This window comes from Odontesthes bonariensis, chromosome 9 (assembly GCF_027942865.1).
Source record: "Odontesthes bonariensis isolate fOdoBon6 chromosome 9, fOdoBon6.hap1, whole genome shotgun sequence".
Lineage (NCBI taxonomy): Eukaryota > Metazoa > Chordata > Actinopteri > Atheriniformes > Atherinopsidae > Odontesthes > Odontesthes bonariensis.
In genome coordinates, this window is record NC_134514.1 from 8,260,016 (window position 1) to 8,278,969 (window position 18,954).

General features: G+C 43.6%; 1 protein-coding gene across 4 annotated transcripts in view; it reads left to right on the forward strand.

Moving 5' to 3' along the window:
- The window catches only part of actn4 (actinin, alpha 4), a 63,371-nt gene that overhangs the window by 21,129 nt on the left and 23,288 nt on the right, over positions 1–18,954 (forward strand). For all 4 annotated transcript variants that reach the window (XM_075472951.1, XM_075472950.1, XM_075472953.1 and 1 more), the window contains exons 2-5: positions 12,091–12,205; positions 12,602–12,721; positions 15,238–15,324; positions 18,822–18,909. In XM_075472951.1, the coding sequence (XP_075329066.1) occupies positions 12,091–12,205; positions 12,602–12,721; positions 15,238–15,324; positions 18,822–18,909 (410 nt within the window). The remainder of the gene's footprint in view (positions 1–12,090; positions 12,206–12,601; positions 12,722–15,237; positions 15,325–18,821; positions 18,910–18,954) is intronic.

Here is an 18,954-nt window from a genome sequence, read left to right on the forward strand (position 1 = left end):
ATGGGGACGTTACAAAACAACTTTATAAACAGCATGTAACTCACCGGCTGGTTGTACGCTCGCGCATGTGAAAGCCTAAAAGAGTCGATGGAGAATAATCCCATATACAAAACAATTATATTCTCTAGAAAAACTGCGTTCAAGTATTTAAAACATTACAACAATATAACAACCTCTAGCAATGGGATTGCGCTTCAAATGCCCCGGAGTTCCCCTTTAATGTGGGATTATTTCTGGGCAAATATCTCAGCCGGAGGCCTAAAATGGAAATGCAGTGAATGAAGAAACGCTTTTATCGTGGGCACTGTCAACATACAGTTACACAACACTGAACTGTGTCACCGGCAGTTCTTATTGACACACAGCAGCCTGATATGGCCTCATGTCGTGTGGAAATATTCATTCTTTGTGGGTAATTGTTTGTAACTGAGCTTAGACATGCGAGTGAGGTAATTAAAAAAAAATAAAAAATAAACAAACGAGTGACTTAATGACTCAAATGTGAAAAAAGTCCCGGATGGATCATTGGTTAAAAATGTTCTCTGTCAAGAAGCCAGAAATAAAACGGGCAGGTTTCACAACAAGTTGGAAACTAGTTGCAGAATTCTTCCAAACTGTTTATCTGGATGTTGCAGAAGCAGAAGGAGTTACTGACGACATTTTGCATGAAAACGACCTTCTTGGCGTTCAACAGCGTTACACAATCATCAAAAACCCTGTGTCATTGATATTATAAAAATAACTGTGGGCTGTTCTGTTAGAAGAGGACCTCGATGATCCTAAAATAGGTTGGAAGGCTCGCTGTTGGCGGCGGTGCAATCCGACCCCCGGCCGACTCTTCGGGCAACAAAGACAGGAAGAGGCATTAATAAATGAACAAATAACCACATCAGTTGACACTTTACCCCTTCCCTCCGCCTCCTCCATCCTCTCCTTTCTCTCCACTTTTAATGACTCCTCTCAGAAAAAAATCAGCCGCTCAGAAGATATTCTTCAGGTAAACGAACCAGATGATAACATCACTCCTCATGATGACTGCTTTCCTTTTTGTCAAAGGTGACCAACCTTTTGTCCAATATTTAATAAAGTCCAAAAACCCAAGAGAGGTATATTTGAACCAGAACATTTGGGTGAAATTGCAGAGTTTAGTGGTGAGTGCAGCGCTGCATGTGTCACAGAGGGCTGTGATCGGTTCGCAGCCCAGACTTTGGACATTACCGGCTTAGATCTTCTGCTAAGTTTAAGTCACACTGTTCATTACAATCATGCATAACTTGGCTGGGACCACCACTTTTCATCAGCTCTGAGCAGCCTGGTTTATTCTGGTGTAATTTAATTAACTGGTTGCTCATCGGTAGGGATGGGAACTGTTAAGAATTTATCAAATCGATTCCATATCAACAAAAGACGCTGTGCCACAGGCTGCCCCGTGAGAGTCGCCGCCATCGCTTAGCAGCGTGTCAAAGACTTTACATTCGTGCAAAGTAGCTGCGTGCTGTGTGGTCAAATGTTTCAGCGTGTTGGAGGTATTTCAAAGCTCTGCACGTGTTGCAGCCGGCCGTCGTACTGTCCTTTTTGGTGAAATATAACCAAACTTTGGAGCGCCATGTTGGAAACATTCTGAGCCAAAATACGAAGCGTGCACATGACATCATCGTGCAAATGCGTCAGACGTTAGCAGAACCTATAAACGGGATCGTTCGGCAGGCGGATTAACGGTTCCACGGAATCTTTAATCTTCGAGAACCGGTCCTCGATTCCCATCCCTACTTATCAGAAACCAAACCTCCAGAAAGAGGTCAGGAATACAACCAGTTTACGTATTTATTCTCTCACACAGGACAAGTTTTTGCCATGTTTGCTTTTTTTCCTGCAGTAGCAGGAACAGTTGGTGGTTCATCTGAAAATGTTCACTTTCACCACTTCAGGATCAGTGAAGAAGGGATTAGTTTTTATTGAATAGTTCTACTTTTACGTGAATAACTTCCTAAACCACCTGCTGGAGGTCCGAGGAGGCCGAATTCTGAGCAAGTTTTATTGAAAGAAATGTCACACGATTTCTTCTGCCCTTCTTTTCAACTGCGATTTGTTTTTTCCTGGCTGGTCACCGTGCACATACCGAGTGCAGTGCATGTTGAGAGATTAGGATTGTGTTCATGTTTGTGTTCCCCGGTGGGAATACAGAAATGCAGCAATCGTGCTGGTGGAAATCTGAAAATCTACACTTTGTTTTTCCACTTCTCTTGAATTCCCTCTTTAATTTAGCATCTGTTGCACTCTTTTCTAAACATCCCTCCTCCTCCTTAGCTGTCATCGTAACAAATTGCTTTTTTTTTTTTTTTTTTTTTTTTAAACCTCTTATTCGACGTTCCCCCATCTGTGATCTGAGTCCTGGGAAGGTTGCTTCTAAGTGGCGGCGTTTTGATTCAAAGACATTCACACTTTTCTGCCTCTTTAATGTTTGTCTTTCTTCTTCCTGTTTCCCACATTTAATCACTCTTTTACTCCTGATCATCTAATAAACCCCCCACCTCCTCCATTTCCTCTCCTCCCCTATCCTCCTCTCCTTCATCCTCCCTTTCCTTTGTTTCTGTTTGCTGCCATATTAAGTCTCCTCAGGAGAGCTTCATCTTCTGGCTGGACGCAGACGATGAAGCTTGTTGAAAACAGTCGGGCGTGAAGCCGTTGACTCACATAATGGCAGATCTTAAGTACATTAGGCCAACCAAGAAGTACACAGCAATTACACATTTGCCAGCTCCTTCTGGGAGTCGTGTGTGTGTGTGTGCGCACTTTGTCCCTATATTACAGACTACCTGTCAGCACATGCAGCAGAAGGGAGACTCCCTCAGTTTGTGAGTGTTTGTGCACACATGTTAATGATCACCTGTCCAGACTTGAGAAGATAATGAGACCCGAGCAGCCCCTGCAGCAGGCCTCCGTGTTTCCACTGGTGACCACTTGCAGTTTAAACTTGAGCCTCTTGCCCAGCTTTTTTCCGCCTCTCCGTGGAGCCTCTAAGCTGCCCCCTTTTTTTTTTTTTTTTTTCACTCGGTCTTCATCATTCCTCTCTGCAGTCCAAGAAGCTGCCAGTTATGCGTGTTTGAAAGTTGTTCGGCAGCCGTGGGAGAGTGTCGCTCTTCAAACAGCTGCTCGCTTGTTTAGCTTGAGGCAGGCTCTTTCCTCTCAGTCCCTCTGTTATCAAACCACGAGCCATCCCAGGTTCCACCGTGGCCCCTGAGGGACAGTGTCCTGTACATGAACCAACCACACAGTAGCACTCCATGTATCCTGTTACCGCACAGTGTGAACGGGGCTGCATGGCACCGGAGAGCAGTTAGGTTCATGTAGTTTGTTCTTCCTTCTTTATTTGACTGTAATAAAATTGAGATGTTTAGTCCTGAGCTGGATTTAGTTGGTAGTCGGGTTCCCAGTGCCGCCTTTCATTTGTTGTGAATAAGAAAAAGTGTAAAAAGTTTAACGAGAACTTGATGCGTATTAGAGAGAAAGGAACACTCTCCTCTGACCTGGCAAACATTATAATAAAGGGACTAACCAGTTTGTTTCCAGTTGGGACAACTAATTCTTCTACTTAATTACTACCACGAGCAACTGGGCCTGTACCGCCACCTTCAGCTGAAACTACTCAGTCGGGTTTATTCACATCTAACCAGTCGATGGAAACGTGTCTGATTCGGGCATCTTTTCAAAGTTTTTCTCAAAACGTTGTTCAGATTTGCGTTACTTGCCAATGAAAACCTGACTTTGTGTCTTTTCTTCAGCAGACTGTTTGAGTGGAAAGAATTTAAAGAATCAAAAGGTTTCATGACGGCCGGGCTGAGCAAAGAGCAAATTTCTTGCCATCTCAAACAACTCTTAACCTTAAAATGCCACTTCTGCATCACTGCTGCATGAAGCGGGTCTGTGTTCCCACACCGGGATGCAACATGGACGTTCTGCGGCCGAGAAAACGTCGTGAATGTACAAATCCACCGTCTAATGTCCACTTGAAGCACTTAAAAATTTTTGAGGTTTGAGGGTTTTTTTAGGTGGAGAAGAATTTGCTCCTTATGTGGCCCTCCTCTGAGCAGCTCTTGGCTTTGTTTATTCACCAACCTGAGAGCGTTGACAAAGACGACTCGTGTGTAATGCACTCTTATGGAGCCCCGCTTCCCTGAAAGCACAGGGAGCTGTCACGTGGGGCAAGTGAAGCAAAAGTGTGTGTTTGACAGGAGTTAACGGTGCTGCTGCTGCACGCCACAGCCCTTTTTTAATTGGTGTGCGTCTAAGAATAGGAGGCCTTCTGTCAGGCCAAGCCAGACCAGAGCAGAGCAGGGCAGAGCAGAGCAGTAACTGAGCTGTATTCACAGAGGCCAGGACAGCATGGTTTTGGCCCAGCTGAGTCTGGTGCAGCCGGTCCAGTGTAGTATGGTGCTGTCCAAGTTCCTTGAGGTTGTACCTCCTGCCAGCAGGTCCACATATTTAACTTTAAAGATCACTGCAAATCTTCTGGTGCAGCAATGTGCCGTTGTGTCACATTTTGGGGGCAACGTGGATTTAAATGGCTCGTTATTATCTCGCTCACTTCCCTGAGTCACTCGGCTCTCCTGAAGTGTGAATTCCCTCCTTTTTCTTACGAGTTATCTGATCAAGTACCCAGGCTTAGGGGTGGGCGATATGGGCAAAAAAAAAAATCTCGATATTTTTTAGGATTTTCACGATAAAGATATTTTGACGATATTTAAAAAAAAACAATTAAAACTTGCGTTAAGATCACAATAAAATTAACACAAGCATGCAAGTCTAAGCACACACGGCCGGTACAGTGAAACTGCGAATGGCTCATTAAATCAGTTTATGGTTCCTTTGATCGCTCTACCGTTACTTGGATAACTGTGGCAATTCTAGAGCTAATACAGTACATGCAAACTGACCTTCGGGGATGCGTGCATTTATCAGACCCAAAACCCATGCAGGGTGCCTCTCGGGCTGCCCCGGCTGCTTTGGTGACTCTAGATAACCTCGAGCCGTTTCTCAGGCTACTTCTCCCTCGGTAATTCCAGCTCCAATAGCGTATCTTAAAGTTGCTGCAGTTAAAAAGCTCGCAGTTGAATCACGGGATCGAGCTGATGGTCCGCTGCGAGGCGAGCTACCGTCTGTCCCAGCCCCTGCCTCTCGGCGCCCCCTCGATGCTCTTAGCTGAGTGTCCCGCGGGGTCCGAAGCGTTTACTTTGAAAAAATTAGTGTTCAAAGCAGGGCGTGGCGCCGTGGTAAGGGCAGAGGACCACTGGCACCGCACTTTATTGATTTTTGGCGATTTGGAAAAAAAAATAAATAAAATCTCGATATTGCAAAATTACTCATCGTCAAAACAACATTAACGATAATTTCGCAAACGATACATATCGCCCACCCCTACCCAGGCTCCGCCCTCGCAGTGACGCAACACCTTCGGCTCTGCTACACTTACTCAGGCAAACTGCTCATTCAGGTGGATTCGAGTTCCCGAAAAAATGGGAACTCCACCCACTTTGTCGGGAAGCAATCAACTTTGAGCAGCGCCAACGGCCCAGGGTAGAGGCGTGTTCAAGGTAGTGACGTGGTTGAACTGCCACTCAACCCATGGATTGTACACGGAAGCGCTTCATTCAATATCAACATGGAGCAGCTTCTGACACTGCTGTAGATGCTGTAATGAAAGTGTTCGACGGGAGATTCTCGTTAAAAATCGAGCAAAGAACAGCCCTTGAATCATTTCTTGACAGGAAAGACGTTTTCGCCTTGCTCCCTACTGGCTTTGGTAAGAGTTTAATCTACCAGTTAGCCCCGCTGGTAGCTAAATCATACGTCAGAGGAAAGAGTGGTGTGATTGGCTTAAGCTTAGGCACAGCCTTTTCTGGCCACAACCAGTAGCAACCCGAGGGAGGCGGGTTGACCAGGCCATTTCGAATCGTATTCGTTATGGTCTTGGTCAGACCAGAATCTCGAAGAGATTTGAAAGTCTTTGTTAATCAGGCTACTGATCAAGACGGTTGCCAATTTTTCAAATCCGAGGTGAGACTTTTCAGCAGGAAGTGGTGAAATATGTCACCAGCACGCTTCAACGCGTCCTCGAAACTGCATATTACAGTGATGACATCAGGCCGTAAAACTGCACATGTCCGTCGTTTGAATGAAGCTGCCACCAACACCCATGTTTTCTGCAGGCCTCCACATGTCTGATAGGGAGCCTGTTTAACTCGCTGTCAGTGGAAAGGTGTGAGAAAGCCCAACTGACACCCAGAGCGCGTGCTTTTGCAGCCTTTATATTGGTTTCGTCTGTGGGTTGCGAGATCCATGAATCATATTTGATAAAAACCTTGAAAAAGGCGTGTGGTTCGAAGGCTGCGAGGCCTTTTTTGTAAGAAGGGGTGTGTAACCGTGGAGTCATCTGAATGCAGGCAGCTGGCTGTGTGTGCAGTTGCTGTTGTAGTGATTTCACCAGTGTTGCCTAGAAAAAAGGGTGTGTGTGATCCTGAAAACGCGCACACCCACATACTGCTGGCGTAATGCAGAGAATGTGAGGCAGTTGTGCAACAGCAGCGTCGAACCTGGCTCATTGTTTCCAATCGTAGAGACGCACCCTCATCATCCTCCATGTTTGTCTGTGTGCAGTCGGCTGTGTGAATGTGATAATGGCACCAATGAAGTCAGAAAAATGCGCACGCAACTGGGTGTGGGAAGAAGCAGTCGTTAAAGTGAGCTACATAAAGACAAGACAGGTGTGTGAGTGAGGGAAGGAAAAAGGTGTAATGGCCGCCATCGACCTGTATCATTTCGTTTTAGTTTGTGTGTTGTGCCTCTCTTGAAGTGTGAAATCGGTTTGAACCTCGACTGTTTGACCCAGTCGGATCAGAGATGAAAGCCTCTTGGGGCCATGGCTGTGACCCCAGTACAGATCCATGCTGTTGTTTTGTGTGTGCTGTCCCTAACAGAACCCAACCTCTCATTTCCACTCTGCTGAAGCAGCAAAGTTATGAGGAGACAGCTGGACAGCTGCTGGAATTGTTGGACAATTTGCTCCATTCCAGACACCCAAAGTTTGACATCTACTTGAATTTGTAACAAAAACAAGATAAATCGGTGTAAAATAATACTTTTAGATAGCTCGACTCGTAGCCCCGTTTGATTTGTTACAGTACTGTGAAAAATTGTTGATCCACCCCTAATTTATTTTAATTTTCCTTCCAAGCAGCCAGACGTTTGTTATCTTTTAAAGTGATCTTGAGCAATAGTTCTTCAGGCTTTCTGAAGGTCTTTCAAAGTTTTTCTTTGGACTTTTGCTGCTTTTTCACTCATTTTCAGTCCAGTCCTTGTTCCTGATCATTTAACACTTAAATATGAATCATTAAAGCTTTAATAAGGCTCCTAACTCAAGGGATGAACCGGTGTTGTGTCGACACATAACAGACAACTTAGCAAAGAACCTGTTTGAAATTGTATCTTTAGGCACTTTGTTACCAGCAGCCTGTCACAAAGACACATCATTTGTTCCCATTTCTTTAGTTTCCTCTATGAAAAACAGCAAAGATAACACAGTCTGACAGACAGAAAACAGGATTTCTGCAGCAACAAGGTGATTCCCAAAGAGCTGTTAGCTGAAAACTTGGCATATCTCAGCATGGTGTGCAGTGTGTCCTTAAAACATTTGAGGAAACTGGACAAGTGGAGGACAAAAGAAGAAGTGTCAGGCCTAAAGAACTAACTACAGCAGATGAACAGGATCTGAAAGTGATGTCCTTAAGAAAGAGGAAAAACTCCAGCAAAGACCTGACACAGGAGCTGAGAGATGCATCTGGACCTTCAGCTGATCCATCTGCTGTTGGCCCAAGCCTCATCAGAAATGGGCTCCATGGAAGGGTGGCTGTCAAGAAGCCGTTCTTAAGGAAGGGAAACAGGGAGAAAAGGCTGAGCTGTGCCAAAGGACACAAGAAGTGGGCTGAAAATCAGTGGCAGCAGGTCTGATGGAGGGATGAATCCTCCCCAGAGCCCGGAGCTCAACATTACTGAAGCAGTGTGGGATCATGTTGGCAGAGAACGGAACAAAAGGCAGCCCACATCCAAAGAAGAGCTTTGGGATGTCCTTCAAGAAGCCTGGAGAACTATTCCTGAAGACTCCTTAAAGAAAGGACAGAAGTCAGATGAGGTGGCTCGGGCATCTGGTTAGGTTGCCTCCTGCAACAACAAGGAGGCATCCTAACCAGATGCCCAACCAGCAAGTCATAGGTCTTGAATAAAGTCGTTTAATCCTATTAGAGGGTTTCCTGGTGTTCTGATAATTTCTTTCAAAGTTTGTGTAGTGTGTTAAACTCCCAAAGGCAACTTTAAACCAGGTCAGCATGATTACATTTCAAGGTTATAGAGTGACGGAGGCTGATGCACGCAGCAGCTATTTTATAAAAAAAGGGAGGCTGTTTTTAACTGTGGTTGAAAGTGTTACGTAATAGATAGCAGAGGATAAGAGCACGAGCTTCATGTCTGAAATGTAAACCTTCTGAACACTCAGCCGTGCAGCCTTCAGCTTGTTATCCGCGTCCTCTGTGGAGGTCAGAGATCCTCTCGCTGGATCTGATGTGTGCTGCTGGCCAGGTTAAACAGGATTCACCCGTAGAGTCCAAGCAGATTACAGAATTAAACGCCTTCGACAGGAAAGATGCTTAAATTTAAGATGGAGAGTGTAAAACAATTCATTGGATAAACTTTATAAAAGAGCTGTTTGAGGGAGTCCAGATCACATCCCTGTGTGGTTTGACACCTTCAGGAATTAACTGGGTTCGCACATTCGGCGTGACTCAGGTCAGCTTTGCTTAAAGCCTCAACAGTGACAGAAAACCTTGAAGCAGAGCTGTTTTAGCTGCTGTGCAACACGCTTTGTCAGGTTTTAAGGAAGCAAAATCCGTGCTTCATTTCCCCAGTAGTCCAAGCTAAAAGAGAATAATTCAGTTTTTAGGCCGTCCTCTCTTGGCAGGTCTGTATGAAGCTCCTATAAAGGCGGGCTGAAGTGTCCTGGTGTGCAGTGTTGTGACCTTGGATGGAGGCGACGATACACGAGAATAATTTGTAACATGTTGTGTTGCGCTGGCTCTCTGCAAGTCTCGACCTGTTGCTGTATTTTTCTCTCCATACCAGCGCTCCCAAGAGGCAGCACAAGCAGTTTTAGGAAAGCTGCCCCCGTGTATTCACTACCCACGAAGCAGGAAGCAGGAAGCCTCCCTGATCCAGCGACAGAGAGGATCTGAAATGCCTTTCCACACAACAGAAATGATCTGATCCTGGGGCCACACAAAGGCTGATGTGCGTTCTTGATGTGTAAACAGTTGGAATTAAAGTATTCACATCATGTACTTAACAAATGAGGAAGAAAAGGACGAGTTTAAGGTTTAAAATGTAGGTTAGCACCACCACTATGATCCATCTTTAGGGTTTTTTCAGAGTTTCTGGAAAGTTTATGTGCTTTAAGGCTATCTATTTATCTGATCAGTCCTTATTGCTAATTTGGTTCTTCTTACCTAAATGATCTGTTGAATGTTATTTATTTATTTTTTTTTAGTGCTGTTCTTTGACAAGAGACTCGTATGTGACAAGATGAAGTCATTTCAGTGAGTTGAGCTGTAAAAGAATGGCGGAGCAGTCACTCGGTTCTCCAGATGGTTTGTGAAATGTCTCTGAAGTTTAGAGAAGGTAAAGAGCATGGATATAAGAAGGCCCTCGCACGCCGTAGGTTACGCTCCCGTTAGAGAGCCGGTGCTGCTGTCTCAGACATGTTTGGCAGATTTGAAAATAAGTGGCACACGATCGCACAAATGGTTCTTATTTTAGCTTGTTCATGATGATCGATATCAGCCTGACGAGACTGTGAAATGTACGCCAGCGGTCTAAGAAGCCTTTATTTATGCCTCTCTGTTTTGGATGTGTGTGCTGCTTGCTGTTAATGGCATTTACAAACATTTTAAAACATATTTTAAAGGAGAATTTCAGTCTTTTTCTTTGGCGACGTCTCTTAAAACGCGTTGATGTGTTTCTAGAATTAAAAATGGTTTTAAAAAAGGAACGTTTGATGACAAATTAGAGGTTTTCTGGCTCCAGCGCAGTAATTAATGCATCTTCGCTCATTGTCTGCTTTGAGCTAAACTAAGCCGTAACTTCCTGTCATTGCAGTGCCACTTCCTGCTGCTTTGTCTGTGTGTATCAGACAATGCATTATCTTTTCACTGCCAACCAACTTTGTCTGTTTGTTTATGTGAAATGTACCCCCACTCTGTCCTTCCTCTGCCTCGCTGTCCATTCTCAGAGGGAGGTGTCTCTACGTACATGTAAGTGTGTGTGTTGGGGGAGGGGGTTGGTATCTGGCGATCTGGAGGAAGGTCACACACACACGGAGGGCTGAGGGAGAACACAGGGGGCTGAAGGGTGCTATTATCCACCGGGCTCAATGGGTGCTTTGTGCTGGTGGCCACAGCAGGACGGTGGGGACAGGGGTGGGGCGGCAAACAGCACCCTGTCATAATGTTTTTGAACTGGAGACATTACAGGCAAAAGAGGCGTATATACTTAAATCTGACTGCCTTTAAAGTTGTGCTGTTGTCAAAGACTGAGAGGGCTGCTGGGATTCATTTCTTCTTCACGTGGTCAGTTCTGTTTGGGCTGAATTTCATGAAACTTTGTGGAGCACGAGCAGAGGAAGAAGCAAGTAAATCAGATCACCCTCTGTTTATGGGACGGGGCATTGGTCTGGGCCCTTTTTAGTTTCTTCCTGCTCTTACATAACGGACATTCCCTTTTAAGGCCAAGCGAAGTTGACTTTTTATTTATTTATTTATTTTTTAAACATGTTTATTGCACATTTTGTTAATTTACAAACGGTGAACTAAATAGAACAAGAAAGTACATACAAGAAAAAAAAGCAACAATAATAATCATAGCAATAATAATTATTAAAATAAAATTAATAAATAAATAACTGGAAGAAAAAAATAAAATTAATTAATTAAAAAAAGACGTTTTTAACCACAAAACAAAATATCATTGCTAGTGTAAGAATCATGGTGGTAAAGAGATAAATAAATGAAAAATGTGTGAATAAATAAATGCATATATATATATATATATACACACACGTATATGTAAAGGTCTAAATGTGTATACTAAATCAAGATGGTATGAAAAGATGGGTGCGAAGTTCACCTTTAATCTGTGAATTTAAAGCCACAGAAGATGAACTTGGTGCTCTCAGCTGTTTTTTTTAAATGATCTCTAAGTGACAGAGTGACTCCGAACGTTTCGGTGCTTTGATTGATGACGTGTCCTCAAAGATTTTTGGAAAGTGGCGTGGCAAAGATCACAGAAAAGCCTCTCCACAGTCCCGTACCCGCCATCATGCCAGGAGCTCCATAAAAAAATATTTAAAACACATTTCTAAAGAATGCTTACTAACCAGTGGCACAAAAACATGGCTTCCAACCAGCTATTGATGTGTGATCTGTGCGTGTCCTACGTCTTTTCCCAGATTCGAGTGTTTGTGATTTGGTACACACCCCTGATATTTGATTACAAACATCCCAGAAGTTGTTCGGTTGGGTTTTTAAGTGGACCTGTTCCAGCTTTGGCAGCAGTTTTTGACTTGTGGCTTTTGATGGGAACACGGTGCAGACGCTGGTACTTCTGAGGCTGAAGGAGACAGCTGAGCTTCGGGATGCGGCTGAGGTTATTTACAGTTTCCGTGCAGAGCTGAAATAATTTAAGAACAGACTTCCAACACTGTAGTAAAGAGACGACATAACAAGAGCAAGTGTTGGAATGGATTGTGAATGGATTTAATAGCCAACTTCACATTTTAAATGGTTGAGATCAGTAGAAGTTCTCATCTCTGGTTGGTATTGTACTTCACGTCCTGTCGTATCAAAGCGCTCCTTAACCTTCCTTCCTATCCATTGAAGTTAGTTTTCTTTCTATTCTCAAATCAGAGTGGTTTATTATCATAAAAGCTATGGAAACATAATGGCCCAGGCGTTGAATAATCACACTCTGTCCTGTTTCTGTGCTTTCGTGCAGACGTTCACGGCGTGGTGCAACTCCCACCTGCGGAAGTCCGGCACGCAGATCGAAAACATCGAGGAGGACTTCCGAGATGGACTCAAGCTCATGCTGCTTCTGGAAGTCATCTCAGGTAACTGGTGTGCACGACCCCCAAAAGAAGGCTGTCAGCAGAAAATTAAGCTCCGAGTTTTTAATTACACACAACCAGCTGTAATGAGCGTTTTTAAGTGTCTGACATAGAAGCCGCAGGAAAAGCCGTCCAGCTCGCCACATGCACATCTGTCACTGAGCAGCGGTCGGACTTTCAAAGCCGACTCAATCTGAGGGAAAAATGTTTTCAGATGTTTTCAGATTCACGGCATCTCCGTCTGATCCAGTGTCGTCTCTCTGTATCGATCCGACACGTTGATTTGATTTCACTCCGTCTCGGACCTGCACTTTGCTTCCTGACGTCGCTGCTGTAGCTTCAGCCGCCCTGACGGAGGGTCATTACGCTGACCCCCCTTTTACGTTTGTGTGTCTGCAGGCGAGCGGTTAGCCAAGCCTGAGCGAGGCAAGATGAGGGTCCACAAGATCAACAATGTGAACAAAGCGCTGGACTTCATCGCCAGTAAGGGTGTCAAACTGGTGTCTATTGGAGCAGAGGGTAAGCATGCGCGCATCACTCCCAACATGATGAAATCACCGTGGAAACTGTGTCAAAGCAAAGAAGGGAAGTTTGTATTTCAGATTTTTACAGGACTCTAAAGGAGCTAAACACCAAAGTGCAGCTTTTCAGCCAACTTAAGAGCTTTTAAAGCTGCTGATTCTCTGCAGCCTCAGCGTTTTGTGTTGATTGTTTTTCGTAGATGTGCTGAAAGGGGTCCGCTTTCCTCCACCTGCGTTCACCGGTTTGAAAGCTCAGCAACAAATTTTGACTTTGCCAAATATGTGCACAGATTCTTTGCTTCTGATAAACCCAGAAAGAGCAGCTGCAGCTCGTGACGTGAACACTTTTTATACATCATCTTGTTCAAGATGCATGACAGACCTTTTAAAAATGGTGTGAAATTCCACAGCGGAGCCTGAAATGTTGTCGGCTTACAGGCCTGCATTAGCACTCTGAACTATTACATAGTGTTACGATCAAACGATGAAAACGTACATTTATTAAAGCGGTTAATTACAGTCCTCTGACTGCCTTCCCCCGGATTCACGTGCATCCAGTCATGTTTTTATACAAAAATACGCTTAAATAGAATAGAAGAAGAATAGAAAAATACTTTATTCATCCCCCAATGGGGGAAATTCAAATTAGTCAAGTAGCTCAATAAAATTATTAATATTTACAATGATTGTATATTAACAACAACAACAATAATAATACAATAATAAAGCAGGAACGACTACGAGTTGAAGCACCAAGCTGTGGTGCTCGCTATCATCCACGTGTCCATCAGCAGCAGAGTATAAATGGCTCATAGACTCATAGACTGCAGAAAGACGCGCCTCTCTGAGCCCGTAGAGCGAGGATGGAGGGCCGGGGTGCACGGTGTCATCACACTGAGGCTTTGTGTGTCCACGTATGTGCGTTAGCTCGTGGACGGTGACCTTTCTCCTACTCTATCATGGTAGCCATGACATTCCTGCAGCATGACACAGCTGATAATGATGACACTTGAATACAAAATGTGGCAGTCCATCGTAAACACACTGCCTGGTCCTCCAGCAGCCCACTAAAGGTCACCAGCTGGAAACTGGCTGAGAAAAAGGCCAACATAGCAGATGGAAGAGGAACAAACTGACGGCGTCCCACACTTTTCCTCTCGGAGTGTTTGAATCTCCTGATGTGCAGACCTCAGTTTGAGTTTTTCTGTGAATGGTTAAAGAACAGGGTTTGTTCAGAGGAATTGAACTTCATCAACAGAATTAAAGGTTTTCTCTCCCAAAAAGACCAGGAGAAACTCATCCATGCATTCATCTCCAGTAGACTCCATCACTGTAACGCTCTTTTAACTGGACTTCCCACAAAGAGCATTAAACATCTGCAGCTCATCCAGAACGCTGCTGCTGGAGTTTTAACCCGGACTAAGAGATCTGAACACATCACAGCAGCTTTAAAATCTTTACTCTGGCTTCCAGTCAGTCACAGAATAGATTTTAAAAGCCTGCTGATGGTTTACATCTGTGATCTGTTCAGAGAATATAAAGCCAGCAGAGCTCTTAGATCCAAGGACTCAGGTCAGCTGGTCCAGTCCAGAGTCCAGACTAAACATGGAGAAGCAGCATTTAGCTGTTATGCTGCAAACAAGTGGAACAAACTGCCAGTGGAGATTAAACTTTCACCAAATGGAGACATTTTTTAATCCGGGTTAAAAACATTTCTTTTCTCATGTGTCTATGCATGAAATCTGCACGCTATCTTTGAACTTATCTAGACTGTTGCTTGTTTTTAAATTCATTTAAATTATTTTATTTGCTTCTCTTTATATTCTTTAATGTATTTTTAATGCTTCTTCCACTCCCTGCTGCAATGCTTTTATTTTATGTAAAGCACTTTGAATTGTTTTGTACATGAAATGTGCTATACAAATAAATTTGATTTGATTTTAATAAAAGTAAAAAAAACAACAAACCTGAGGAATGTTGATGCAGTGAAAGCCAAAGTGATGAGCGAGAGTGCGACAAACTGGGGCACGAAGCAGGTGAAAGCATGAAGGAACTGTTTGAACTATGTGTGGAATCTGACCCAAACTGCTTGCCTGCTCTCTAACACATCACCGCACATGATTTAGTGTTCTCAATAACGTGCCACATATCATGGGCTGAGATAACGATATTGTAAAACGCTTGTTCCATCATCGGTGAGCTTATTCATGTCATTAGATGAGATTCTGCTGCTCTGAGTCAAAACAACTAAATATCCTGACAGCAAAGAAACGGTTTGTTCTTTTGGCGTGATTAATCACTGAAAATGTCTCCAGTGGAACTGGTTTAACAGCGCTTCGGTGTCATCTTTATCAAGATTTGATTTATTTATCTCATCTTTAAAGAACTCATTGTGAAACCTTCACACTTTATCAGGAGAAGTGGAAATGCAGCAGTGTGTGGGGGGTGTTGGCGTTATTAAAAAACAGAAAATGTTTTCTCTGACGGAGACGACTGTGTGCGTTTGTCGTGTAGAAATCGTGGATGGAAACGCCAAGATGACCCTGGGAATGATCTGGACCATCATCCTCCGTTTCGCCATCCAGGACATCTCTGTAGAAGGTACCTTTAGTTTTTTTCTTTCTCATCTATTTTTCATTGTTTTTTTGTTTTAAACATAATTTATCTGTTCATTTGTATACAATATGTACTCAAAACCCCTTCCACCCTGTCGAACCCTTATTCCCCATATAATGAAATCATATATATATATATATATATATATATATATATATATATATATATACATAGTCACGTTCATACATTCTTGTACACATAAATACACAAGGGTAGGAAATGTGTATATATATATATATACATATACATGCATATATACATTTAATTAAATCAGGACACTAGCACACTGGAGCTGATTAACACATCTTAGCTGGAAGTAATGGGGTGAGCAGGGATAAATTGAGAATAAAGAATTTATCTGTAATCAGTTATCGAGGTGAATAAGATTTACATGGCATGTGAGAGCAGATGATTGTGAAAATGAGACCTTATTGTGAAGAAAGATCCCGAAAGTGTTCGAGGAAAGGTCCCTACACATTCAGAAACTTTTTGTATGAATTATGGATTGAGTAGCGGATCTTCTCCAGGCTCAGACAGGACATAATGTCCCCCAGCCATTGAGCATGGGTGGACGGGGCAGCATCCTTCCATCTTAAGGCGCTAGCATGGTTGACGTGTCTGTCACGGCGGTGGCGGACCGTGACGTCAAAATGACGTTTCAGGCCTGGCGCTTCCCTTGAAAAGACGACGTAGCGCGTTGTCGTGCACCAGTAGATTTTTGTAACTTGGCGGCGCCACCAAGGAAAAACCGGATGGACCGTTGTGAGACCAGGCTCAGTGAGGAGGTGCGTTTGTACAGGCAGCTGTACGAAACTGCAGTGAAACAGCACAGGGAGCACGTAAACTCCCAAAACTGGTGCACAGAGATGGGCAGAACTTTGGGGAAAGAGGGAGAGTTCTAAGAATGTGTGGAAGAAGCTACGGGACAGATACGTGAAGGAAAGAAGAGGGCAGAGACTCAAAAAGTGGTGATGCCGGGGGCTTCAGACCGTCACCTCTTTTAACTGAATTAAAAAATTCAAATTATCCGAATACTGCAGCAGTATCATTAATTACAGTGTTCCTGCTCTTCATTGTTTTCTTCTCCACTTTCGTGGTTGTAGAGTAGCGGTAACCTTCACGTAGCAGCGCCACCTCTGTGACGGAGAAAATTGCAACATCATCTCTTCCGTTAATGCCAAAGAGAGCGATCAGAGGGTCAGGTGTATGGTCAAGGTTGAGGACTGTAGGAAGAGTTTGGAAAACCTCTCTCCAGAACTTTCCCAAACTTGGACATGACCAATACATATGAATAAGTGAGGCTTCATCTGCTTTACATTTATTACAGCATGGACTAAAATCTGGATACATACGGAAAAGTTTCTCTTTTGATATGTGGGCCCTGTGTACCACCTTAAATTGTAGCAGACGGTGCTGGGCACACAAGGATGTTGAATTAACATGTTTCAATATTGAATCCCATTCATTGTCAGTCAATTCCAGATTCAGATCTTTTTCCCAGGCCAATTAAATTTTTTCAAGGGGTGCTTGTCTTATAGCGGCTAGCTTGCCATAGATAAAAGTTATCAGGCGTTTCTGTAATGGGTGCATACTAAGAAACGTGTCAACAACACTGTATTCAGGTCTCCTAGGGAAGTTAGGTGTCTGAGATTTAAGAAACTGTCTAATTTGTAAGTATCTGAAAAAATGAACCTTTTGTGGTTTATACTTCTCAGACAAATGTTCAAAAGATACAAAAATGTCATTAAAATACAAATCCTTATGGTACTTGATACCCTGTCATGAAACATGGGATCGGTACCTTTAGTTTAATTAAAACCCTAAGAGTCAGGATCTCTGCAGCTTCTCTTTTTACTTCTGAATGAAGAAGAAATGACACAAACATTCAGGACTAGCAGCAACGTGAAGGACACTGCGGTTAAGACCTGCAGGATATCACACACACATGCAGATGTGCTGGCTTCAGATGTGCACACACACTGTGGGGTGAGTGGTGGTGAAACGGGGCCAAGATAAAGCAGGTCTGACCTACATGACGGCAGTGATGATGATGCAAATCTACACTTCGCTTTGAGCACGGTTCCTACTGCTGGTGATAATATTCCTACACGATGACGCAGACGGGAAAATCTGTGTGATAATTGAACCTTTTCAGACTTGGTTCCTCTGTTAAAGCTCCAGCGTTCAGGCCGTGCTGATATCGAGCTGCAACCGACTAAATACTCCCCACTTTAACCCCGTCTAGAGCTCGTGTGGTTTGTCCCTTCAAGGCTACGGTGCAACTTTGCAGAGGGGTGAGAAAGGCAATCGGTGGCCGTTTTCTAATCTTTTCCTCGGTGCCATTTTCTTGACTCTGTTGAGGCTTTATTGGGTCAAGCCGCTCTGCAACGAGTATCCGACTGCACACATACACTAAGCTGAGATCTGTGTAAGAAAGCACATCAAGTATTTTGCCTTATTGTGTTCCACAGAGGCTTGATTTTATATATATTAGTATGATAAGATGCAATATACTTAACGGCATATTAAGTACAAAGTGTTAAAGGATTTTATTCGACACAAAGAAAAGAAAAATGCCAGTCTCCTCACGCTCACCTTCCTGTCCTTATATTTATCTTAACATGAATCACAGTCATTGTGACTGTATTATAATAACTGAGCTTTGTCGCTTTGTGTGTCACGGCTGAAAGGAATTGTGGGACAGAATTGCCTCGGCATTTAGAGAATTCAACCAGCTCTTATCACCGCTCTGCTTGGACACTCCTGCTGACCGTGCAGTATTTGCTTCACTCGCCTGTAAAGGTGTAAATAAAAGAAGTTTCCTTGTTGAAATTTGAGTTTTAGACTTTGAAACATAATCGAAGGAGGTGAAAACATGACAGATTTTATTTTTGTGGTGATGAAAACATGATTATGATTGTTCTTACAGCAGATCCCCTGAATGCTACGCTCCACGGTTTGACCTTTTTGTCATGAATCTGTTACCCACCAGCTGCAGCCCCCTCCCTCTCTGCTGTGCTTAAGCTCAGTCTTCAAAGCCCCGCCCTCAAAAGTAGACTGTGTCCCAGGCTAGTAACCATGGCAACTATAGTTAGGGACTCCTGCTGTTTCTGATTGGCCGTTTTCATTCGGATATGGTGGATTCTTGCAGAAGCATCGGGAGGCTTCAAATCAATCTGTGACGATGTTACCGTTTGCTGTAATGAGTCTGCTGCCGCTTTAAGTCGGTCTGGGTTACATTAACTCTAGCAGGTTCACATTTTTCATTTATCCTCATTAGTGTCGGATACTTTTTTGGTGTTTCCTCAAACATAAGCGTACGCCGCTGAACACTGAAGCTGTTTATGTTGAGCACAAGCAAAACAAACACAGCGTCCAACCGAGTCCAACAGCTGAAGTACTCAGTTCAGTGCGAGTAAGACACATTTCTACACTACTCAAGACTAACGAAGGCCTCCTCTTCTTCTTCTTCTTCTTTGCAGAGACCTCTGCCAAGGAGGGTCTTCTTTTGTGGTGCCAGAGGAAGACTGCTCCCTACAAGAATGTCAATGTGCAGAACTTCCACATTAGGTAACGAACATGTGCTCCAGTCTTTCTGCTCTTGGAACAAAGCTG